Source organism: Strigops habroptila, chromosome 6 (genome assembly GCF_004027225.2).
Source record: "Strigops habroptila isolate Jane chromosome 6, bStrHab1.2.pri, whole genome shotgun sequence".
NCBI classification, from domain to species: domain Eukaryota; kingdom Metazoa; phylum Chordata; class Aves; order Psittaciformes; family Psittacidae; genus Strigops; species Strigops habroptila.
In genome coordinates, this window is record NC_044282.2 from 8,874,764 (window position 1) to 8,902,344 (window position 27,581).

General features: G+C 36.0%; 1 protein-coding gene across 1 annotated transcript in view; it reads left to right on the forward strand.

Moving 5' to 3' along the window:
• Nucleotides 1-25,543, forward strand: part of TRDN (triadin) — a 44,948-nt gene extending 19,405 nt beyond the window's left edge. The window contains exons 3-7 of the mRNA XM_030490295.1: nt 17,015-17,074; nt 19,722-19,781; nt 21,158-21,217; nt 23,838-23,897; nt 25,275-25,543. Coding sequence (XP_030346155.1) covers nt 17,015-17,074; nt 19,722-19,781; nt 21,158-21,217; nt 23,838-23,897; nt 25,275-25,543 — 509 coding nt within the window. The remainder of the gene's footprint in view (nt 1-17,014; nt 17,075-19,721; nt 19,782-21,157; nt 21,218-23,837; nt 23,898-25,274) is intronic.
• The last annotated feature ends 2,038 nt before the right edge of the window (nt 25,544-27,581 follow it).

Consider the following 27,581-nt stretch of genomic DNA (forward strand, 5'->3'; position numbering starts at 1 on the left):
TAATTATAAATAAAGTTTTTGGCAAAGCACCTTATCTTTCTGTCTTCAGTCTTCTGTCTTATTCAGCACAACAGCACAAACTATTTATTTGTTCGGATCTGAATATTAATCTGCACTAACAATAACTACCAAAATGCTCCCAAAAGGAAAGATTCTGAGCCCAGATCATTTTTCATGTCTCCTTTTAAGAGTAATCAAGCAGACACCTATGACAGCTCTGCCTGGGAAAGGAGAGAGGTAGGAACCGTCTGCTTAGACAGCCTAGATGCTAAACTGGATTTGAAAGTGTTTTTTCACCTGTAAATGGCTAAAAAGAACTGGTTTGGGTATTCAGATAGGGTAGTTAAAAACATACTCGCAAATATTTAAGGTCCTGCAATTTATAATGTGTGTCAGATTGTTTTTATCTATTAAGCACAGAAGAACATTTATGTAGGATCAGACCAAAAGTCCAGCTCACCCAGTGGATGGGACAGAAGTCCTTATTGCTGCCCAAGAGTGACCAGTACAAACGCCTCAGAAAGGACATCAGAACTATTAAAAATATAGTGATAACTTCCCAAAACAGTTCTCTATACTCTAGATATTTGCCCCAGTCAAAGACTCCCTGAGCCATGGTGTCACTGAATTCAACAGGGATGAATTCAACAGGTTCTTGAGTGGCTGTAATTCATCTACCACTTGTATGATCCCAATGTAGATTATGTAGACTAATTTTAGGGAGCAGAACAACCAGGGCAGTAAGTTGCTAGAACCCATTTGGTTTAATAACAAGATCTTGAAGATATTTTTTTTCCTTCCCAAATTCCCACATGATTAGTTAAATAGCAATTAGTCCCACTCTTATCTTAGAGTGCTGCATGCATTAGGAAAGTTTACTTTTAACTCATTATCATTAAGCAACAACCTTTTCTCACGCTAGAAACATATTAGGCAGGAATCAGATGAATAAACAAAGCTGACTAGTGCAATTTTAGATACCACATGGTATCTTGGAGGTAGCATGGGACTAGCAGAGAGGACACAGGATGTATGGGTGAAGTGCACCCTTGTAGGGTAGCCAATGACTACCAGAGTACCTTACGATGTTTGAAATATCACTAGGTGCTTATTAAGATTCTTACGTATAAAATTCTTTGCTACAAGGGTTTTCTAAAGTTTAAAATAACAATAAGTTATAAATAAATATTTTTTATAGCTTATCTCAGAAGAATATCTGGAAAAATTCACATTGCTAGCTAACATGGTAACTATATTTCTGGGCAGAATACTGAAATTAGAACATTGTCTTTTATCATTTAGAAGTCCTTTTGCTATACAGTAACAAATCTGGAAAAATAAAACAAGTGGGTTTTCTGGAGGTAATATTCATGTTCAGAAAACAGTTTCCAAACAAAAAATTGGAAATGGACTAGAGAAAAGAAGTTCAGAATACCACACATGCAACCTAAAAATTAAGTTGCCAATGTGGTTGTTATATGTGTCTTAGAAATTAATTATGCAGTTCCATTCGTTCCCTAAAGTATATGTCTATTTGCACTGGTAATGCATTCTGAATTCAGTTTCTTATATGTTGCCATATGGTAATGTTCACTTTTCTGTATATGAGTTGCTATAATGGATCTCTCTAAAAGGCTTCACTGCCTCCCTAGGCTACACTTTACTACAAAGCATTTTGCATATCTTTGTGTAAAGTGCACCCTGTGTTAAAAGATGAAAATCATTGATTGGTTCAATTCTCAGATGTTAAACTGCTTTCCAGATATGTATTTTTTGCATTTTTGTGGCATCCATTTCTGTTATTAATGTTCTTTTAAAAATCTCATCTTGTTTTACTTACTCTGATCAATTCAATAATAGCATACCCATGAAAAAACAGCATTTTATAATGGGAAGAAACTATTTTGCATATTATCCAGATGAAACAAAACTATATGCCACTAGGGAACAGGGTTGTTCAATTATAGTTCTTTTGCCTACTGAAGAAGAGTGATCGGGTTTCAACTTGAGTCACACGTTTTAATCCAGACTTGCCAGCTACCTTTCAAAAGATACAGAGAGAATTTTGAGCCACAAAGCTAGTAGGAATCCTGGGAAGTGTAGCAGCACAGAGGTTTGCAGCTGTTTAAGCTATTCTCTTAAATCAGGGAAAACACTAAGCAAAACTATCCATGTTACCTTTGTGGAAAACATTTGTGCCCCAGCAATGGAGCACTGAGGAGTTTATGGCTCTGAGAGAAGATGCCTCCCTGGCTGGGAGCCTGCTGTGCCTGAGACGGAGTAAATACCTGACCTGGAAAGTGAGGGGGGTCTTCCAAAACTCAGTTAAATCCAGAGCACCAAAGCTGGAGGTCCGGAATGTTTCTGAGTGAACTCAGATCCCCCCACAGCAACTGCTGTGCCAAAGAGAGGATATGAAAAGTAGAGCCCCATGCTCATGACCAACAGAAACAGTATCTCTGCATGTCAGATTCCTAAAAAAAAAAAAAAAAAAAGTCAGTTGGCTCTAGAAGTGATTGAATTTATAGGAATATATATTTGGAGACTAATACATTAAGGTAGGATCTGCAGAGTTGACAATTTTTAAAGCTGAGAAAAAGAACTGTGGCTAGTCTTGTGATTTCTTTTTTCTATTTTTTCCTCCTTTCACGAAAACACCCCTACTGAATAGGTTTCTACAGGGAAAAATTTCTTTGATGCTAATCAAGATTAGAGATTTTATGTATTACTGTATATATCATTTTGTTCTACTTGGAGTCTACAAGTTTTGTCTGCATTTTTTCAGCATAAAATAACTTTCAATTAAATGCAGACTGATAAAATTGATTATGAAAAACATTTAAAACTGGTCCAATAACATCTTTGCAGGCTGGAATCCATAAAAAAAAACATTTCAAGATAATTTTACTTTCCCCAGAAGGAAAAGAAAAGCCTGGTTTTGCTCACATGGCTCTGTCTCTGATTTGTTTGGATTAGGGGGTTTGTGGTTATTTTTTGTTTTGCTTTCTTTTAATCAAAGTACAATTAACATTCTTTTTATATTTCAGAACCAAGGTACAGAACTGCAGTCTGAGAATGAGAAAACCAGTTTTAACATATTTATATACTTGGAATAAAAATTACTGCCATGTAAAAAATGTTTAGGGTTGAAAACCATTTAATATCTTCCACTTTTAATTCCTTCATACTTTCCTTCTCATCACAGCTTTTCAGGAAAAAGAAATATTTTCCTATTTTGCTAGAAGAAAATTCTGTATTGAAAGACTTTGCGGCATTAAGTTCTTAAGCAGGCTTGGTAGATACACAAAATTCCCAAACATATAAAATAAAGGGGAAAGGTCAATGACACATTGACACAACAACAGAGGGAAATCACAACAATCAGTAATTTTGTGATAAAATAATAAGTATATAGTTAGATAATGATATATGTCTACTCACTATTAATTGCTAAAGCTATTTTATTCTGTAGTAAGAGGAATGTTATTTCAAACATAGAAATAGGGAAAAGTGTATATATATTTAATTGTCTTTAACAGAATGAGAAAAGAAGGAGCGGAATAAGTTAAGTTTAGAAAGTTGGAGATTATGAAAGACTGGGGTGTAATAAAACCTTTACAGGGGCTGGGATGTTTTGCTGTTATGAAAATAACATGCAAACTGTTCTGAAAATGTCTTCCTTGCAATGCATCTCCTTTGATGTATAGTCTTGTAAAAATAAAAATAAGAGAAAACGCCACACTGGAATAAAAGCATGTCTCAGCATGATGATGAAGATGCCAGCAGGTCATCTACAGTGAATTTTTATTATAGACTAATGAAAATGCAATAGCATGGGAACAATTGAATATCTATTGAACTGGAATCTAATCTGTTTATTTTTGTCCTCTTCTGGCTTTACAAAGCAAGCTGGAAGGCCATGTTAAATCCCTGTGTTCATGAGGGAACATAAAACCTACTTGTTTGCTGTATGCTGCTCAAAATAGGTAAATTGTCCAGAAAAATTTGAAGATCATGTTCTCTGTATCTCTAATAGCTGTTTAGGGATGTCAAAGAAAGTATCAAGTGGAGGGAATAAAGGCAACTAAGGTGGAGTAGCTGAGCTTTTGCTGAACAAGTTTAGGAAAACCAACATCATTTCACAGCAACATTTACAGTTCAGAACAACATGTTGTTTGGGGTAAATATACACCAGAGTGGAGGGCTTGCACCAAGAAAAATGAGAAATAGTATTCTGCGATCTCTGTCAAAAGCAGTCTTATACAACAAATGAAAGAAACACTGTATAATTTGGCAAAATTTGAAAGAAAAAAAAAACAGAAACCTACATTCTCACTTTGAATTGTAGTTGTGATTTTCAGAGACAGATAAATAATTTTGAAACCATATTTAAAAGACACTGTGGCCCACTATCTCACACAATGGATGAGCACACAAACTGTTCAGCATTTTCATCAGTAAGAGGCAATTCATTTCCTGTAACATTTTCAAGAAAGATCTTATGACACATGACTTCAGGAAAAATTGTTCTGCACCCCAGCGTGAAGTTACTATGAAGCCTCAGAACAGGTCAAGATCTAAGAAAACACTGGGGATAAGACTGTGCTACCAGAAAGCTAGTAGAGAAGTCACCTAAATTAGCCATATATGTCATTCAGTTTCCAACACTGAATGCTGATACCTAAAGCCTTCTGTTACACTGTCTTTGGATATAGGCATAAAAACCAGCAATTTAATTCCTGACTTAAATACTTCCTGTTCTTTTTTTTTTCCCATGCTTTTTTCCTGTTGCAAAACTTGTTTTTTTTCCTCTAGAGTACAGCTACACAATATATTAGTAGATAGCTAGAAGCTGCTCTAATACACAACTTCCTTTATTCTCCTAGCCCCTCAAGGATAACTGTCACCTTCACCAGTTGGTACTATCTAGATTCAACATACACATCAGCTGCACAATTGCAAATTTCTCCTGAGGATACCAGCAGCAGGAGAGTTGACTACAATTCTTCATACAGACAGCATCTACAAACACATTAGAAATTACATCCTTCTCATCTTCTAAAGCTCTTAACACCACTCACTCCTTGCCCTCAGTATCTATTTCCACCAAATTTTCAGGATAATCAGCTGCCTGCTACCAATTAGTCTTGATAAACTAGCAACGATATAGCCCCATTAAATTGCTGGCAAGAGCTGTAAGGGTTTTAACTGCTCAGGAGCAAATTATTAACCTCTGGTTCACCAGGACTCTGAATAGGACTCATTTTTCTTTTCATGCTTAGATGTTTATAAAAGAAAGAATGTCAAAACACTGATGGTGTATATTGCTGTATTACCTGTAAAAGACTATGAAAAAAAGACGACCAACTGGTAAATTTTTCTTAGAACAATGTATTATCATTTCAAGTGAAATTCTGTCTGTTCAATTGTACCTTTAAAAGATATATTAAACCTATGTTCCATCCTCACTACAGTACTACAGTATTTAAGTAGAAACAGGATGGCTTTGAGAATGAGGGGATAATATTGAATGGCAAGAATCAGAGTTAAATTCCCAGTTCTTTTGCTGACTTTCTGGGTTATCCTGAGTAAAGTATTTTTGAGTTTCAAATGGGACAATAATGCTTTTGTTTCTCACTTTGCCTTTCATACCATTGACACTATTTATTTGGTTTGTTGTTTGGTTGTTGTGTTGTTCTTTTTTTTGTTGGGTTTTTGTTGGTTTTTTTTTTAATTTTTTTAAGGTATATTTCACCGTTAAGATAGAAACTCAGCAGAGGGTGAGGTCTAGGAGCTGTTTTAGCAATGCCAAATTGCTACACACCACTTCATCCTCTAATGAAGCAAGATGCAGGGCTGTGCTTTCCCACTAAGAGAAGAAATGTAGCCCTCTTAAAGTTTGAACTCCTGCGTTAAGGAGACAGGATATTATACCATGTTATAACTCCATGTGGTACCTAATGCAATTTGTGTAGGCTGAGTCCCATAGGTACTACCATAACACAATACGATTAAAATAGCTCAGAATAAGGCTATATATTTTATTATGCCATAAAAGGAAATAACAAAAAAAATCAAAATCAGAAACACAAGAACAGACAAAGAAGGGAACTGTTCCAGGAACCAGGAACCTCATGCCCTACCATGAGGGGCTGTGCTCTTCATTCACGCCGATGTGAACCTACACAGTGCTGCATCATTAACTCACAGATTCAGGGAACTGTAATTTTTTGTCTTTCTCCCACCCTGATCTTCCCATAGCTGGGGCTTTGTAACTTGCAACCAGTGCCGGGCTGTCGTTAGACACTGTGAACTGCTGTTAATGAAGCTTAGCTGAGTAAGGGGTGGGGGAAGCTAGTACACTAACTGCATGTTCAACAGCTATTTCAGTAAAGCTGCCTGTGATATTGATCATCAGCTGATTGTGAGGGCCTGCTCTGGGTCAACAGTACATAGATACATGGGCCTGCTAACAATATGGACAAATATATCTCCTTTCAGCATCTTGAAATGGTCACTGAGGAGACTGCTAGCTTCCCTTCTTGGCATTATTTAAAGTAATCCATCTGCAAGTTCTGTATATCTGCACAAGACCCTCAGTCTAGAGAAGTCAGTGTCAAGCAGTATCCATATTTAAGGAAATAAAGTACTTACCCATTCAAAATCCAAGGAATGCAAGAGAAAAGATAATTTTTCATGTCTGCTTGATAACTGAAGAAAACAAACAATGAAATACAGCTTTTAAAATACATACTCCCTTACAATAATTTAATAAACCATGCTGTCATCTCATAAAGAATCGAAATGGTTGCCGTGGTGACAAAGATTATCCTTGCTGCTGCTTGATTCTGTCATTTTTCTAAACATGAATTCGTAATATTTAGGATTTATTAACAATGTGCCACATTGATAGAGATAAATTACATGCTTTAAACTGGCCCTGTAAGTCTTCTATGATATTATAGCTGCTTTGTCAACTCAGCAATAAGATATGAAGTGATTACTAGAAAATTAAAGCTATTTATCATTACAGATGAAGCAGAGAGTATCAAAATTCTCAGAACAGAAAAATAACCTCTCCAATAATCTAATGTGTTTCCTTATTTTAAATATTTTGGAGTTATCAAAGAATCAGTATTTTCTATCTTGCTAATTGATCAAGATCAGCATATACTGAGACTAGATTTACTTGTGTTGGGAAAATTTAGCTTGTAATGTATCAGAATTGATGTGTTCCAGGCTGCAATTTTTTATGATGGCTCAAACTATAATAGGAAGCTTATGAAGAGATCTTATTGATGCCCTACTTTGCAATATATAAAAACGTATATACTCACACTGTATTTCACTTTCAGGAATTTGTGCAAGATTTTTTGTGATGTGTCACGAAATTATAGCGGCAAGTTTGGTGAGATTCTCAGTGCAGCTGTCTAGAAAGTGACTGTTTTTATGTACCTTACTGAAGTATTTGTGTCAAGTAAGCTCCACTGCTGATACAATGTGAGACTGATTTAGATGGCCAGCTCTAGAGTCATTGCTCCACACATATTTTGCAGTCAAATTAGCAGTGAGAATTTCCCTAAACCCTTAGCAATTTTAAAGACTTTATTTTTTTTTTTTTTTTTTTGAAAGAACAGAAGTTTATACTTATTTTTTTCAATAAAGAGAGGCCTATTTTCTGTAGTGAGACACATGGCATGTGTGGGAACCCAGAAAAGTTGAGGCGTCTTAAGACATTTAAGGAATATGTGTCTGTGTAGATGACTGCCTGAAGAACGTGATTTATCACTTAGTGGGCCATATTCACCTCTGTGTGTAGGATGACCTCTTGAGCTGGGTAAGATATGTGTCCACTGTATGTTGCAATTCAGAGGAAGTGACAAGAACAGGTAGAGAAACTCTGAAAATCCAGAAAAGGATTTTCTATCAACTGGATTCTCTCAGTTGATAGAAAAAGAATCTTCACATAGCTGCAGAAAGAAAAATAATCCAGGCTAAGCTGAAATACAGTTAATCAATATAGCACGATTTCTTCCTAATCACAACCTTTGAGGTTTATATAACAACAAATGAACTACACAGCCAGGCTGCAAGGAACAAGATGAAAACAATAAAAAATCCTTTAGCTTAATGTCATCATATAATTAGTTTATTTATGCTGCCATACACTAGTAGCTAACAGTACTATGAATTTTGGACTATCTTGCACTTTATCTCAGTGAAATAATGTTCTCTTTATGCGAAGACAACATAGGCTGATACCATAGAATAGTTAAGTTTCTTGCAAACAGACACAATCAGTATTTCAGATGGCAAATACTATCCAATAAAAACATTCTGTATTTATTTTCAAGAACCTATACTAAGATCAGAGTTGTGAGAAGGGAAATTACCATTGTCTGGATCTCTTTGGCAATGTGTATGCTGTTACAACCTGAACAAATAACTAAGGGTATAAGTGGAAGATTTCAGTTTTCTTCAATGGGCATTAAAAGAGCTCCTTAGAGTTGAGATGTAATATGCATAATATTTTCTTTGGTGGATTAATTTTGGAGTCAGTATTCCTCGTTAATTAGACACTACAGGCCAAATCTAACCCTGAAATCCAGAGGCATCTCCCACAGAGTCTGTGAGCTTGCCATGTGCTTTAGTCATAGACAAATTTGATCCAGTATTTTATACCAATTTCCTACTGCAGGAAATATATGTACAGTAACATAAACCTGGCACTCTGTATAGTCTTAATAACTTTATTGCGCACCTTTAATAAACGGCCTTTACATTTCCATCACTGTATGCAAGCAGTGCTATGCAAGCTTGATATAATTCTGGTTTGCTTTTTCTCAAATTCAACACTTTGCATTTTCAATATTGTCCTGGGTTTGGCACAGTAGGAAAAAATCAGTTGCAGAGGTTTATAGCAGTAATTTAATATCAATGTCATAGGTGAGGAATTTTGTTCAAAAGAGATAGTGTAGCAAAAGCAGGTAAATACTGTACCACTTCCTCTTCTAACAATACAGTACTCAATGCTTTGATATATAGCAAACAAGTCATTCTCCAAGACAATGATCCCTAATCTGGGAACTTTTATTTCTGTAATCTGTATACAGCATTGAATCTATCTTCTATTGTGTGTTGGAGTTACCAACTCAGCATATGAGCTTTAAAAAATTTAGCAAATGTGGTAAAAAGAACATTTTTTTCCTTTTAAAGGTTATTTGGAAAACATAAGATACTGGTAAACAACTCAAGACACATAAAAAAAAATGTTTATTAAAAGCATGGTTTTTTCTGATTCATGACCAACACATATTACTGTATAGCTGTTACAGACCAACAAAACATATTTTTGACTTTAAAATTGCTCAATTAAACCCAGAATAATTATTAAAGTCACTTAATGTTATTATTTCTGTCCATATATTCGTATGTATGTAAAACTGAAATCTGTTGTGTATGATTCTGAATATGCAGATGGTAAAGGCATGGCTCTCATGATATTTAAAGAGCTTAGGGGTTTTTTATTATGAGAATGCATCTGATATTTTGTGTGTGAAGCTTATTATAATATTGATAAATTTATGTTGCATTGTTTTCAGAAATTCCGAAACAGAAGCTGGAGAGACATGAAAAACAAATACCACCAAAGGGTAACTTTATATATCTATCATCTGATTATCTACATATATATATGCAATATATAGTGTATTTGTTAACTACATATGTTACCACTTCCGTGTTATAGAAGCATTCAAGCTGTAAATTATCAAAAATTTTGTATACCCTAATATTAGCAAATAGTGTCATTTTGTTTGTGTGGCTATACTGTCAATGGACATTCTCCCACCCAAACTTATCCAGAAATCTTTTTTGTAGCAAAGGTGCAAGAAAGTAGAGTGCTGATGAACTTCCTCTGGTGCAAAAAACACGAAGCGTGTTGAGCAAGGAAAAAAGCAAATTTATAGGCCAGTGGGTGCCATTCAAGTTGCGAAGTCATAGTTAACAGTGAGCCAGGTGTGTATCAGAGATAAGAAAAGCCTCCATTTTAAGAACCTACTCTTTCTCAGATTGTTCAATCTCTTCTAACTGGGACTTTCCAAAAATGCACAGAGTAACTGGTTTGGATTAGTTTTCAGAGGTCAGGTAAACAAAGAAATTTCCTGGGATATGTGCAGATTTTTTGCCTAAGAAAACCTCCTCTGTGAAGATTAGGTTGCATAAAATTTGATGAACATCTCTCTGAAGCACCAATGCTATGCTTAGTAATGACAGGAGGAAGCAAGAAAGGAGCTTATTAAAAGTAGCATGTATATCCACACACCCTCTCTCATGCAATTATATTCATTTCTGTATATATTCTTATATGGTTTTATATGTTTTTACACCCCTATTCGTAGCTTTCCAGTCTGTGCTAATCAGGGTCATCTGGAGCATCCAGAACTGCTTCCCAACCTCTTAATACATCATGTTGTATGGAAATGAGGTTTTTAGGGTGTCAGTGATCTAGCAAAGCAATAATGCAAGGGATCCCAGTTAAGGTCTTTTCACACACAGTATTCTAAAACCAGAAATGAAGTTGCAGCCTTGACCAAAACAGCCTCTTGTGTACCATTTTATCTATACAGAAGCTCATTGCTTTACATAGATGAACATGAACTTCACAGAAATGGTTACTAAGATTTTATAAAATGCCAGAAAAAAAGCATTCATGTGTCATAGAGCTGTCACTTTATGGATATGCCTGATAATGTTGTCTTTAATTATACAATCACTTACTGAAGCACAGGACAGAATTTTTGCTATTTTTCGTTTTCATACTTAGTTCCAAAAATGCATCTTGTACATAGGAGGAAAAATTACAAGAAAACATTCTGTCTGGCCTCAAGCTAGAGTATGGTAAAGGCATGAATCTTTAGGGAGTTTTACTATTACCTTCTAAAGTACCTCCAAGAAGCATGTGCAACTATAATATTTTGTTGGTTTTAATAGGAAAAATCTAGAGGTAAAATGAATGTTTTTAATAGATGCAAACACCACAAAAAAAATTCAGTCATGCACCTCAAAATACGAGGACATTAGAGTTCTAAAAATAATTTTAAGTATATTTTTTGAATAGTCTACCTCCCTGGATCCAGGTGCCAAGATTTACAAGGGATTTCCACCTATGAGCCTAATTTTGAAAAGATTTTACCAAAATATGAGGAATAGATATAATGAATGAAAATCCCAGATGGAAGTGGCTGAAATTATAAGAAAGATTCTTATGGTATTAAGAGCCAGGCAAACCTGTGCCCTAAAATTTGTTTTTAGTTAAATATTTTGATAGAGTGCTAGTAATATAGTCCATTTCAATTATTGTACTTCGACAATTTGATCCTGAAAGGAGGAAATACTATGAGAAATGATATATCAAAGCATTTTCTCATGCTTAAGAGCACTGAAATTAAACTATTTCACAATTATGTGTACACATAAGCACAAATTCACTATAAAATAGGGTCTTTCCATTTTGGTATTTGATGTATTAGTACTTGTACAAGGGCAAATGGCGCCCTGGACTGTATGAGCTCGGCCCGCCAGTAGCAGTAAGGGATTAATTATCCCCCCGTACTCATCTCTCATGAGACCACATCTAGATGCTATGTTCAGTTCTGCGCTTCCCAGTTAAGGAAGGCCACCCATAAACTGGGATGAGTTTGGCCTGAGGCCACTGTGCTGGTCAGGGCTGGAGCAGCTGGCCCAAGAGAAGAGGCTGAGGGATAGGGCTTTCTCAGCCTGGGACAGCTGTCCTGTGAGTTTGACATTTTGTGACATAAAACTCTAAGCTGCTGCTGAAGCATGTTGAAGTAGTAGGCGTTATAATTGTTATTACTATTACTATCAATGAATAAGAGGTAACTATGCAATACTTTGGCAACAGGGAAGAACAATAATAAAATATATCAATATAAAAGTACATGTAAGTACCTTCTGTAATGGAAGGTTCAGTGATAATCCATATGGATTGATCATTTCTGATTTTTATGGAAAACTGGTTTGAACTGATTCTATGAACAGTGAAATGAATTGACCTGCATTTCTGGGAAATATATCTTACTACAATAGACATTGAGAAGGAATGGAAAAAGGGTGATCTACCTTGTGGCTTTTCCCAGATACACTTCACTAATACAGTGCTGTTGGAGTGAGGGAGGGAAGAAGATAATGTGATGATTAAATGTTACCTGCGACAGCCATACGTTAAATCCCAGTGATTATAGGACAGATACTTGTTTGCCTATGAATTAACACTATCTTCTCTCTATTGTTGCAGAAAGTATCTCTGAATTCAGACTGATTTGACAAACTGATTCCAGGCCCTCCAAAACCATTTCATTTACTATGTATAGAACATATCTGTCCCTCCTACCTCTATTAAGTGCTCAATAGGGCAGTACTGATAACCGTAGAATCGTAGAATCATAGAATGGTTGGGTTGGGAAGACCTTAAGATCACCTAGTTCCAACCCCCAGGACATGGACACAAGGACGCCTCACACTAGACTGTGTTGCCCAAGGCTCTGTCCAACCTGGCCTTGAACACTGCCAAGGGTGGAGTATTTATCACTTTTGGGGGCAGATTTTAAAGATCACAACATAAAGCTGTCTGTATTTTGGCATATGGATTATGAGTTTATAAAGACAAATATAGTACGACTCCATAAATTAATTTGCTGTAGATGGAAGACAAGGCATTTGAGACAGCTAAATAGATAAATAGAGCTGGACCATACAAATCCACAGTATCCCAGAAATGCACGTAAACTGACAAAATTAGCAAATTAAATGGCATATTCATGTTTGACACAAGGCTGTGTAATTCTGGAGGTATGTCTAGAGAGATACATGAGTTAACTTCAAACTAGGTAACATGGTACAGATAACAATGTAGCTGTAGTGGCTAAGAAACAGGTGTCAAGTATTTATTTAGCTGTATGGGTTTACAGCAGCCTAGGATGAAGCCAAATTCTTTGGGCAATTTGACTACCACCAGTAGTTGTCAAAACTAAATCTCATTTCAGATGGATGTAACACTTTTTGAATGCTACAATTGAACCTAATTTTAAAGTATACAAACATGTAACTCATGGGACCTTGTCTCACTCTTATATAGGCATTTACATTCAGTGTTGCAGAGCTAAACCCAGCACAGGGTTAGGCACTGCAGTGAACAAAATGTGCATGTCTAGTGCCAGCTGTTGAGGACCTGGGCAAAGTCAGATGCAAGCCTCTTCCGCCTTCTCAGGCAATTGAGGTGATTTAGAATGAGTGCAGGTGCTTCCATAGTCCATTAATTGCTGTGATTTCCTTAGATTATTGTTTTGGACCTGCAAGCCTGTGTTCCTTTCCTTTTTTTTTTTTTTTTTTTTCCGAGTGTTCAAGAAGAATTAAGTTACAGCATCTAAGGTTACTTCTAAGGTTACTTCACTTCTGAATAAAAGCATCTACACAGAGATTTAATGGTCTCTGCCTAATGCACTCTAACTTCCTTGTATTAGTTCATTTATCTTAACTTTTCTGAGTGTTGCTCTGTAGATGAGCACTTAGTAAGTTAACTGGAGCAAGCAATCTCTGCTTCATGCATACTGTGCTCATCACCTACTTTTATACTAAGCAGCAGGCTGAAGACTTACTCAGCTGGAAACTCTTTTTACTTCCCTTAGGTAAAGAATTAGTGCCTCCTTATTACATCTCTTCTTTTTGCACTTGCTTTTTTTGTGGTGGGGAACATCTCTAACTCAAACACTTTAATGAAGAAAAACTAAATCATATCCTCCTTCACTGTCTTTCACTTGTTGCAAATCAAATATACTATTAGATGACTGAAATTTAGGAAAACCTCTCACATATATGTTACTTCTTGTTTTTAATTTTATGTGACATAGATAACAATATTCCTATACAATTAAGATCTGAATACATTGATAAATTACCTTTAAATTTTCCATTATAACCTTCTATTTTAGATTATTTATAAATATACCATACCCTGATCACTGAGAATGAAATTTTTCATGCTCATCTTTTTGCTTCAAGATGAATTTTCATTCAAAGTCAGATAAAAATATTTCAGCAATTTCAAAAATCTATGTTAGTGAAAATCAGGTTGGGGTTTTTTATTTTTTTCAAAGCTAATAACAGTTCAGTCAGAGCTTATACTTTTTCAGTATTTGCAAGGAAGTCCAAGAAATATTCTTTAAGTTGTGGGAAAAATTTAGCTTACACGATTGTCATAATACTAGTTTTAGTTGCTGACTTTTTTTTCTCAATGAATCCAGCATCCTACTATAAAGAGATCTGTTAATTACAAAATGTGTTATAAAGCAAATAAAATGGTTGAAGTTGAATGAGCAATTTCAGTTCCAGCATTTTTCAGCTGAAGAGTGCTTGACTTAGCAGCCTTAAAAATATTTTTATGTGCTGCCTCTTTGTTTTTTATATGCAAAAGAAAATCTTATTAAGTCTGATTTGTTTCACAGAAACACGAGAATATGGCCAGCCTGATTTATTTCTAAAACCTAATGCTTGCACCTAAGTGCTGCAGGCTTGAAAAAGGACATGTATTAAATCCTTTACAAAGAAGTAAATATCACATGTCTAAATCTGGTAAAGATCTGCAAACAGTGAAGTATTTTCTATGACAGAGATTTTAGGACTACATATGAAGTTGAACATGAAAACATTTCGGTGGGGGGGAAACAGAGTTAAAATGCAAAAGAAAAGTCCTATTTATGTTTGTCAGATCAAAAGCTTCAGGACTTTGGTGGCCCTGATTTGATCAATCACTCTTCAAACAAATGTGATTGAAGAGTCAAAAATGTGCAGTCATCATAGCCCTGAAAAATGAGCCCTCTAATTTTTGGCAACATCTGCCCTTCCCAGATAAGTTTCTACCCAAAAGCTCTGGCAGTGTCCGTAAGAGGTAATGGCAAATATTACAATCTGAGATTAGCAAGCTCTGAGACTATGGGATATCAACATACAGAATAGCACTCTTGAACTAACCAGAGATCGCTTTCAGCCTATCACTGAGAAGAAGAAAATAGCTTGTGCTTATGCCAGTCTGGTCTTTGCTTATCCACATTCCGGGCTTCATGCCCAGATACATCAAGTTACTTTTATTTCTCAAGACGGAGTCAAGTGGTTCCTTCTCCAAGTTTTTAGCTTGGAGTTTACACAAATGCCCTTGCGTTTTATCCCTTTATACCATTTTGACAACATGAAGGAACTTTAATTAGGTTTTTCTGTCCACTTTAAGGTCTGCTGACACTCAATTCAGTTAATGTCCTTCAAGGCTCATTTTTGTTTGTTGTTGTTTTGTTTTGTTTTGGTTTTGGTTTTGTTTTTTTGTTTTCCCAAAGCATGAAATAGGGAAATGTTATGGAGAAACTAGAATAAATTTAAAAACAAAGCAAAACAAAACACAAAACCCCACAACAGTCTCCTTTATACAAGTAAGATGCTCTGTGGCTAAAAACAAGCTTTCTGATTGCCAGTTCATTCTGAATAGTTCAGCTATGGTTTTTGGCATAGAGACTACAAGGACTTTTGTCTGATGAGCAGAAGCTCATGTTTCACTGCCATTGACCATCACAGAGCTATTGTTTTCCAAACTGTGCTATTTTCCCATCCAAAACTGACAACACACTGGCTCCAACTGTTTTGCACAAAGCTAGCACCTGCTAGCACAAATGTAAGATGTAAAAGCATGCTACAGTTTCTGCAAAAATGTTCAGTCTAAGTTCTGAATGCGATAGGCAGAGAGAAGTCTCCTTTCCCTTGGTATTTTACTAGATATCCCAAAGCAAGTAAATGAGTTACAGCCTGTAATTCATTCAATAATACGTTGCTGGTGCTCCTGCATTCTTCACAGCCTGTTTTTTTTACTGTAAATTGGCTGTCCGTATTCCTTAAAGGCTTTGAAAAATCTCACTTCAATATCTTTCCACTGTACTGCTAATTGTTATCAACAATAATTTACCTGTTATGACTGGAAATGTATTTGGATAATGTGAACACATACAAGACAGAATGAAATTAATGAATGTTTGTAATGTTTTTCTTGAAGACATGGACCTATTTCCTAATGTGGAAATATTTAACCAATAAAAAAATGCTTGCACCTCTGTGAAATGACATTTGCTTCAAAGCTGGTAAAGTAAATGTATACAAAACCATTACTGTGCTTGTGTATAAAGCACACGGTTGTCTTCTAATCAAAGATGTATTTTCTGTAATTTATTTGTTGACAGAAACGTGAGCATTACAAAGAAAATATTTTGCCCCTGAAATTACAATATGCTAGTCTTTTAGTAGCAGAGGTTGACATCTGGAGTTTTTGACATCTAAATCATTCGAATGTGGAACACAGTCTTATCCAAAAATGGACTGAAAGTTGGGTGGGCAATAGTCCATAAGGATTCATCTTTGCCTGCTTCTAGTCAGATATGTAGTTGGTTGCGTTTTGAGCAGCTGCCCTTGCTGAGGTTATGCTCTGATTAAGAGAGATGTGGGGTTTTTAATCCATTTTAAGTAATAGCTAAAAATAAAGAAAAAAGAGCATGAAAAGCAATATGTGAGGCTTTTTTTTTTTTTTTTAAGAATGAAAAGCAATGCTCTCAAAGTCTGAAAATAATTCCCTCTGTCAGAAATCTTAGAGTCAGAGTGCTTTGTGTAATGAGACCAAAAGAGATTCCACAGATTATATTTAAGTCGCTGAATAATCACTTATTTTGCAGAAATATAGTCTAACATCTGAAGTCTTATTCAAGGAAAAATATTTCTCTTGGACCTTGACATCAAGGAGGTCTATGAATTATCTAGTACCTGTGACTCAGAGCTGAAATGCCTTATTTGAATTTCCAAATATTTTTCCTCAATCAATCACCTTAGTGAAATAAGTGTACATAACACCTCCAAATTACAGATTTATTATGCGGATTTTTTTTTTTTTTTTTTTTTATATCTCTAGTAATTCAGGGAGACAAACCTGAGAAACGAGATAAAATTGAGAGGAAGGAACCTCTAAAAGGTATGTACTCAGTATGTTTCTTGTCTTTTTGCCAGTGGTTCAAAACGATGTAATCTAATCCATTGACTTTTAGACCCTTCTTGTAAACTCCAATTACATTTAAGGATGGAGGAGGTGTGAAAGCCAGCTGGAAGGAGAATTAGTATTTTAAATGCACTTTGAATTCATTGCTCTGCAAAAGGCTAAAATTGTATTCAAAGACTTATGATGAAGTTTTTATTGCATTATTAACTTATGCAAAAGATGTCCAGAGCATAAATATCTATCTTTTTTATTCTTCTTGAATAAATCCAAGCATAATATTCATCTTTGGGAATACTTCTAAGCAAAATGTAATGAGTAAATTTTAACACACAGGGCATGGTCCCCAGGGGTATTCGGCTCCAGAGACCTGCCTTAGAAAAAAATTTCCCCAGACTCATTTCAGAGATGTTGGGGAGAGGGTGTTAGAGATGATTTACTAATTTGCTGTTTGGGTATGCCAGCAACAAATTACAGATCCACCTATTGTAGGAGTCAGAATCAGATACTGCTTCCTCTCCACCCACAACTCATGAGTTAGCTCTGGGAGCCAAAGGCCACCATCTAGTTTGCCTATTGTGAGGGATGTTTTGGCAAAGTGGCATTTGCTGAAATATACCTACTTGTCAAAACACTTTAAGCCTTCTGAGAACATGTCATTTACATAAAAATGTGATTAATGAATTTTCAGGCTGGAAGAAGAAACCTATTCTGGAAGAACAAATAGGCCAATGGTCATAATAAATCACCCAAAAAAGGGAAGACCCAATATCCAGCTGTGGCTGATTTATTTCAGACCAAGAACATAGGTCTCACAACCCAAGTGAACATGCACCTTCCTGAAATCTGCGCTTCACTAGGCTTTCCTAGTGGTCTCTGACTGGAGATTTCCATTTTATATAAATAATTCAAAATATATTGAGTAAGCAAGATGGACTCTAGAGGTTAATGGCAGGCCCATAAATTCAGGTTTGTGTTAGAATGAATATTTATTACTAGAAAAGAGAATGGTGGTAACATGAGAATTTTTTTCTGAGATTTGGAAAAATGACAGAGCAAAGAGGACAATGCCCCATGTTAAAACACGAATGTGTCATAAAGACTTCTCCTGTTATTTTGTGGAAAATTTGGGAAACTTCAATTTGATTTGGTAGGAGGACAATATTTAATGTTTTTAAAAGCTAATAACAAATGAAAGCCAAACTCAGATAGCCAACGAAGAAGAATAAGTATTATTATACTGTCTTAATTTATCATAATTCCTACTAATTTTCTAACTGTATTTTACCTTTAAGCAAATATATTAGTTTTGTTTAGTGAACTATCACTACAATTGCTACTAAACCAGTACTGCATATAGAGATTCTCTGTATTTACACTACTAAGAAACATTGCTTTCAGACTGTACTTTATATTTTAAAACCATGACTATGGGATACATGTTTTTTTAAGGCCCATTTCATTGTAGTGTGACTGGGAGACTCCAATGTTTCACTGCATCCCTGTATTTTAACTGCTAATTTTCTGCTTTATATACATTTGCTTTTCAAGATTCAGATAACAGAGAGCAAATAACATGCTACTATAATTTCTCATCAACTTCTATGATGAAGTTTAGGAAAGTTATCTAATGACACAGAGAATAATTAGAAGTGTCTCAGTCACTAGTGACTCAGCCAGCTATGTCAGGAACTCATTCTCATACATTTCATCACTATATTTCTAAAAAAATGTGAGAGCCTGAACATCTCCTACCCTTCTTGTTTTGCTTCAGTTAGATATGGAATTTATGGTACTGTAAAAGAACTTCCTTATTTTTCTCATTTTTTGCAAAGGGAGTTTTACCAAACATCGATGCAGTCTCTGCAGGAGTAAAAGTTAAAGCTAGCTTGCAGATTCACAGCTCATTTTTCTGAATTGCTCTAAAATCCACATGCTTATTTCCCATTGTCTGGAAAATTAATGTGTAAAATTCTAAGAAAAGTGAGTGGAAAATGTTATGTGAATAACTGGGTAGCATAATATATTTTCCACTGTTGTAATGTTAGTTTTTATTTTACACTTACTGGGCATCTAATTATGGCTCTGACATCATCATTGACAGGGCCTGATCTCAGCTAGTGTCTATTACTGTCTATCTGTATCCATTACTGGTTATCCATTTCAAGCCAGCTGGCAAGTGACAGATGTGTCATTTGTGCATGTGATGCTCTTATGCTCCAGGATTGATTCCAGGGTTTTTACAAGCCTCTGCCTAACGGTATGGGGAGGCCCAGGTGGTGTCATCTTCCTAGTGCAGGCAGCAGCATTTACTGTGACCCCTGCTTTAGTCCTTGACAGTTTTCTGAAAATCTCTCTCCAGGATTGGACAGACAATTGCAAGTGATGATATTGCTATAGTAAATAGCTAAGGCATTTTACGGTGGCTTGGATGGTAAGCAGTAACTTGCTAGCCAGAGTTTTCTGCTCACACCAGTGTAGTATGATGTGTAGACATGCACTTGATAGCTCAAGAGTAAAGCAGTCTGCATTTTGTCTCCTAAGGCTTATCTTAGTAGAATTATTTTTGATTCTTAAGTTTTTCCACGTTTTTTTAATATGGATGAACGCATTTCTTCTTTCCTAGTGACCCATAAAGACAAACTGGAAAGACAAGAAAAACCTGAAAAAAAGGAAAGGCATGCAGGTAATCATTTAATGTCAGAATTTATTTTACATTTTGAGGTACTGCAGAACTAATTGTCTACTCAATTTCCATTTACGTATCCCCTTGATTATAAAAAATGTTATAGAACTTTATGAATTCATGAAATCATATAAAGGTTTGCAGACATATAGACTGAGTAGCAGTTTGTATTCCGTCTGCATGTTTATTATTTTTTTTTTCTGATTAAGGGAGATAATCTCGCAGTAATCTCCGAGTATTTCCAATCCTCACAGTAATTATGGTTGCTAAAACAGTATGGTCATCCTGGAAAAATACCTGACAACCTGTAAGCAAAGGTAACGAGGTAGACTGTGTGAAAAAAAATATTTTAAATATAATACTGAGTAGGGCTGTTGCATAGGTAGTGAAACGGGCAGGACTAAGTCTTTAAGTAGTTACTTGAAATAAATAGGTATCTAGCAGCACTTTATCTTCCACAACTTTTACTTTCTTTTGAAGTACCAACACAAGGCTGGAAAGTACATAGTAATGCTCATCAATCCATTTTTTCATTCTCAGTGTAAACTCATATGTCAGAGCCAAATAGGCAGCTGAGTGCTTTTAAGTGCCTGGTCCCTGTAGGGTACCTCAAGGGATATGAACACATACAAATATCAGTTCTGCGCAGACATGGACAAGTTATTTTGTAAATATTAATTGCAAAAAATTGGCAAATCAGAGCTCATATAGGAGAACATTCTAGACTTCCACAACTCACAACTCGGGTGCATTCTGAAATCTGAGCCAGAAATCTAGTAACTACAGTGTACTTTATTTCAATTTGTAAAGTGGAAATTAAAAGCAAACAAAAAGCCCCAAAGAGCATTAGTTATAATGCCATTGCAATTAGATTTGTAATTAATTATATTGTTTAATCATTCATAGCTAGGTAAACTGTTAGTTGTTACGTGGAGTTTAGAAAATCCTTCAGAAATGAACCAAAGCCATAAACAAGAAAGTTCAAAAATAACAATAAAGCAAAATAAATAATAAATGACAGTATAAAGAAAACAAAACAAAACACCAACAACAAAAAAAGACACAGTAAACAATGTAAATAAGCATGACTCTTCTTTGCTAACTTCTTTCATGGGATTACAATTGTGTCAGAAAGGCCGTTCCTCTCCCAGCTGATGGTAGAAACCTCAGGGATCGTAGGCAAGTTTTTGAAAGTTCAAATCACACATTTTGGCATTAACAGCAGACAGCAGCAGCTGAATTAGTATTTCTGGTTCTTTGTATGGACAGCTGTGGTGCCTAGTTGTGTTTCTTGATCTTTCTGCTCACTTTTATCACTTAGAAAGCAACATTTCTCTCTTTTAATAACCATTAATGTTGTTGTTATGTATTTCTAGCTATTCAGAAAGAGAAACCTGGAAGGCCAGAAAAACATGAAAAGAAAGCACCTTTTAAAGGTAATGGTGATTTTTATTAGATTTTGTAAAATTTTGGATTTTCAGTGGTTATATAGTTTGGGAGATCATGGAGATGAGTATTTAAAGTATAAACCTCTTCTAGTTCAAGTTGTACATTTTTTGGGTGCTCTGACTTTTGCTTGATCAGGTCTTGATCAGCCCCACAATAAAGTCTTGCTCAGCATACACTTCTTGCTTAGTTCTCTTGATTTGATGCACAGAGATAATTATGAATCATTCTTGTGCAGCTAAAGAAATAAGCCTATGACTATAATATTTGCATTCCTTGATGTCTTTTCCTCCACAATGGGATTCAGTAATTTACTTGAAAAGAAGGCTTTCTCTTGTGCATCAGTTTTCAGTCTGGTACCAACCTAATGCAAGAGTGTTTACTGTCTCTCAGTGTGGATCTTCTATCACATCCAAAAATAGATTTTCATTTTCTTGCCTTTATTTTTTTGCAATAACATTTTCATTTCAGTACATGATTTGTGCTGTCCTCCACGGCTTTAGTTAAGATTTACATATCTATTAATTATAATACATATTCTACAGCAATATCATGTATGAGATGTGATTTTCAGCATTCTTTTGACTGATAATGCCATCTTTAGCTATGATTTGGACAGAGGGATTTAAAAATCCAATCAGCTTGCCCTGTTTTGCCATTTTTTAAAGACTAACTCTTTTATTGCTCAGCATTTGAATGTTTTTTCTCTGAAATTTTCTTTTTTTTTTTTGTTTTACTTTGTATTTTCTTTCTTTTTTTTTCAATGTGCATTGCTTCGCAGAAGCCAGGTATTTCTGTAATGAAGCTAAGTTTCAGTCTTTGCCTCTTTTTACTTTTACTCAGCTAATTCTTGAAAAAAATACTATGCAATATATCTTAATATCAATCTGTTACAGCATTTAGATTAATCTCATGATGATGGGATGCATGAATTTATTAGGTTTAATTTGAATCTGCTCAGACAATACAGATTCAAATGCACAAATCAGTCTTTACTGGAGTTGGCCTTACTCTTGAAGACAAATGCAAAACAGAAGATAGGAGTGAAGAAAGAGATTACAGAAAATCACATAAAAGTAGAACGAAGACTTAAAGCCTTGAAAAACTTTCAAAGGTAGCCATTGTACAGTCTCTTTTAAAAGGATATTTGGTCATTTTTTTCTGCTTTCAGTGCCTAACTTGAAAGTGTATGATTTTTTTAATAAAGTGAAATCACATTGGAGTTATGCAGAGAAAATAAATGCCCACAGTGTCTGTGTAGATTTGAAAAGCAAATAACCTCCAAGAATCACTGAGATATTCCTAATGAGCAGCCAGCCTGCTTACCCATTTATCTTCTGCTAGCTAACCAAATAATCACTTAGAGCTTTAATGTGTTTAATAGCAGCCATGACTCTAGTCACTGGCTGGAAAAATTTATGAAGAATTTGGCCATTTTGTAGCTAAGTAGATTTGCTGCTGTGGTGTGACATATAGAGCTGCTACCCCCTCTTGAGTGTTTCCATGCCATGCAAGCCCCTATGGGTGGACTCAGTGCACTAGGGCACTCATTGCCACCACTGCTTCCAAAGACACATTTCTGCTGGAAGTGTGCTGCTGAGCTATATCCATTCCCAAGCCCACTCCCTTTGGTCTTGGGTCCGCTCTAAACTAGATCAGCTACCAGGAGTGCTGAGGGTCTATTTCAACCACTTTGCAGTCTCTAAACGATGAGGATGCTCAGGTCCAGCGCAACTTCAGGGAACAGGATTACTGAAAATCTGGTGGTTACTTCCCCCGCAGTCAGCAGGTCTGCTCTGTGTTCAGTGAAAAGACAGGGTACTTCTCCCCTGTTAAAGGCTGCAGAAAGCATTTGTGATATGAATGCTATTTAAACACATCATCTAAGCAACAGCTATCTTAAAAAAAGAGAAAAACAAGTTTAAATATCAATCATGGCCTATACAGGCAGCTATTTCAGGCTGGAATTCAGTTAGAGAGGATGTTGCTCTTATGTAGTTATTGCTTGAAAGAAGTGTAATTAACTCTCAAGGCTGTTTTATTCCGGCAATGTATCTGGATGGCAACCAAGAGAGGAAAGCTAGGAGTCTCTGCATAAAATTTTGACAGCCTTTCTGGGACATAGCAGTGTTTGTTTACACAGTGTATCCTGTACAGACATGAACTCACTCGAGCTGGGCTCTGAAGTGAGCACCAGGCTTGTGGCGATGTTTGTTTAATAGTGAGCCCAAGCTAAGAAAAGCACCTTTCGGCAAGACAAATGTAGCCGCACAGCTTCCTGTTGGCTGGAGCACAAGAAGATCAAGCCCGTGGCTGCTCAGAGCTTGAGCTGAGCAAATCTGTGTCATCTGGAATGTACAGTGTAAACATTCCCTACAAAGCTTCAGATCTGTGTGACTGACTTGTCTTCTGGTTAGTGAGTCTCAACAGATATTTTGAAGGTTTTTATTCCAGTGTGTGAACCTGAGAAAAAGAAGCAAGGATTTTGCAAAGCAAAAAAGAGGAATCATGAAGAAATGTGAAACTTCCCAGGATTTTGTTATGTTTTAGCAATATTTTCTCATTCTTTGTGATTTTTTTCCCCTAATGTACATTTGTACTCATTTCTAGTAATTCAAAAAGACAAACCTGAAAGACATGAAAAAGCTGAAAAGAAACCTCCTCCCAAAGGTATTTCTTTATTTATACTACCCTTTTTACCAGAATTTACATTAAAAATAATAAACTTTCTTTTACTGGAGCAGATAACATAATATATGTGAAAAATCAGCTACTTTATACTATAATGAAATTTAAATATAATTTTAAATAAAAAGTCTCTAGAAAATTCTGGAGTTAGGTCTATGCATGATTCTTCTAAAATCTGTTGAAATTTCAAAGATGAGAATTAAAGGTATGAACCACCATTTCCTGGAAAAAGAAGTAGGCCTGTCTGTAAGTGATCTGATATGTACATTTTCACTATAACTAGTTAAGCAAATTCTTTCTTCTTTAGCCATCAATTCTTGGTCATGCTACTGTTTTGTTTGGAAGTAAGAATGCCCTCATATATAAATATCTGTATTCTGGTTTAGAATAGGTAGAACTATTCAGTTTACATATTGATAAAATTTCTCTCGTCAGCCCAGTGGCTTAATAGAAATAGAAGTCTAGAACCCTACAGAAGACAGATGTTGAGGCATACAGGCTTTTCCTCAAGGATGGAGACAGTTAAAGCTATGAAGAAAACAGGAGTGTGAACATCATGCTAAACAGATTAGTTTAAACCATATTCAGTGACATTTTAAACTACTATTGGATGTTCCACTGAAGTAAACTAGAAACATACGTATTGTCAGCATCCATGTCTCAGATGAGAAAAAGCTTCTAATACAGGTGAGCAGAAGGAATACTCTTGGTTTCACCAACTTCTGCGTAGCTTCAGCCACTGGTATTTACAATTTGGTAATTCTCCTTGGAAACCTTCCACTCTGCTGCAGGGTGCAATATGAATTGGATTGCCTCAGACTAGTCTTTCAGCCTGGGGAACTGGTGTAGCAACTGAAGAACTCAGGATTTCTTGGGCAGAGAAGTAGAATCACTGCATAAAACTGACCCTTAGAAATAGCCACACTTTAAATCAACTACTTTTACAGCTTACAACAATTTAGCCCTGATCTCTGAAGTCTAAAGTTACTCAGATTTAGCCTGGGAGTACCTTACATATCTTTTTTTAACTCAGTTGACTATATTTGCCTCCCTAGTTTATACCATGAAAGTTATCATATAGTCATTAGAAACATTTTATATAATTTTCCATAGCCCACAGTCAAATACTTGCTACAGGACCAAAGACAAAAAAATTCTTGCATCTCATATTTCTGTCTAAGTCTGTCTGGTTTGGGGGATTATACTTTTCATCAGATCTGAGCAAACTATTAATAATGAAGAAATACTTATTAGTGAAAGCACAAGATAAAATAAGTGGTATTGAGTATTATTGGGGAGGGGGTGCCTGGGAAGGGGGAGGAAGAATGACACTGAAAGCTTTTTCTTTATTACTTGCAGAGGAGAAGAAAGTAAAGAGCACTAAAGTGGAACCAAAAGTTAAAAAGGACGTGAAGGGTGGAAAAGGAGAAGCAAAGATGGCTGAGAAGGTCAAGCAGGCAGAGACTAAAACAACAGAAGTTGGGCTAATAAAGGCCAAACCGAAGGTTAAGGAGGAGAAAGCTCTTCAGACTGTAACTAAATCGGAAAAGAAAGGTAAAAAAACCCAGGAGGAAACAGATGAAGATCTTAAAAAGGTAGTAGGGAAGAAGCAGAGAGAATGGAGCTAAAGCTGTCAAGGACCAAAGTCCATTCATGAAACACAAAAGTGCAGTATAAATAAATTCCAGATGAATCTCACACTGCTAGGAGGAGACTATCAAGAATAAAATAAGTTTAATCTATATCCAGAATGTTCTGTTTGTCATGGATAAAGGTTCATATTAGTTTAAATCCTTCTTTACCAAGGACCAATTTCTCTTCAGATAGTCTTCATGGATTTGTCAGTAACATTTTATGTAGTGTATTTCTAGCAGAGTTATTTTGGAAAATATAGACTGCCCAATGACCTGCTGGGAATTTTGTTTTGTTTCTACATCTGCATATGTCTACTGTAACAATAAAGAAAGTAGCAACAGAGAAAAGTGAATGTAATAATTTGTCTTACAACACATTATATGAGGCATTGTCACATTGTCAGGTAATGTATGACAAAGTGATATACCTGCCTGATGTAATTTGTTGTGAATGGCTTCCAAATTTCTCCTAAAAAGGAAAGAAATGCCATTACCCTGGTGAAAGGTAGAAATTAAGTGATAAAACAAAGAATCAACATGCATCGAGGTCAAACAGAGATGTTAAATATATGCTCCTCTTTGTCAGAGACAGGCTGGGTTCTTCCATTTGCAAGTTTCACTGACTAGTTCCTGATTTCCCTGTGGCACTTCCATGGCGCTAGGTACAATTTTGTATGAATGAAGGCATCAGGACCTGGCTCTGTGTATGAACTACTACACTGCAGGCACAGGATTATTCTGACATTAATAGAGGCAGCTCAACATTTCATGATGCACCTATTTGATCCTTTCAGCTGATAACCACAAATAGATCGTTATGCCTGGGTATCAAAGCAGCCATCCCTGCCTGGATATCTGAATCTGCCTGGGTAGATTCTCTCAGAATTTCATAAACATCAGCTCTGGACACCTTGGGAGAGTTGCCTAAATTACACATTTCTAGAAATCTGAGAGATGCCCCTTTTCTGACACGCATAGTGTGCTGAACTAGTATTTTTAAACATTTATTTGTGTTCTAGTGAATTTGGAGGTTTACTTCAAATATGGAAGCCTTTGAGGCATAGACTCAAAGCAACATTTTTCATGCTGATTCCTGTGACCAAGGAGAAAATTCAGAAAATTGTCGAGCTCCTTTAGGAGGTGCAAATCTCATTCAGTTTTCGTTTGCTCTGACAGGGTTTCAGTGCACAGTGGGATCCACTCCATACTGTTCAGGATAAGGCTCTCGAAAAGCAGTGGTGTGCAGATGAGGCACTTTACTCTCTGACAGCAAAGTATTTAAAGTAAGGGGGGGGTCCAGGGTTACAGGCAGCAACAGAGAACGTATGGTGTTATTTTGGTTATTGGTTTTGTTGTTTTGTTTTTTGTGTTTTTGTTGTTTTGGTTTTTTGGGGGGGATTCCCCCTTTAGCTGATGAATATTAGCAAAATTATCCACCTTAACATCAAACATTAGCAGACCACTTTGTAAGTGTGCTTTAGAGTGTGACCCCAGTGAGTATGCACTGAACCCTGGCAGGTGGAGCGGAGGAAGGAAGGAGCCTCTTCAACTGCCCTTATCACTAGAGATAGGGCTACACACTTCCAACGAAGTTGCCTTTTCTACTTTCGTCCTTCCTTTTTCCACCATAAGCCACTGCTGCCCAGTTGGATACTCTCAGAAAATTCAGTTCTATATTTCAGTCCCACTGTGACCGAAGGTGAACATAATTTTGAAGTCAATAGAGTTTTGCCAAGATTTTGTGAACCTGCAATCCTTACTTTTCCTTGCTCAGGGGACTAGTTCTGCCAGCTTTTCTGCAGCAAGGTAAAAATATAACAGTAGTCACAGAAGACCTGTTATGATTTCCCTGCTGTATCATGATTCCCTACTCAAATTAAAATTAAAAAAGATAGGTCATCCCCCAGGGTAAATCCCATAGGGTCTACTGACAGAAATATCGGTAACTGTTTTTATCAATAAGAATCTAGTCACAAACTTTGATGTGATTTATTAGTACTCAGATGAATATTTGTGCCACTATTATAGAGTT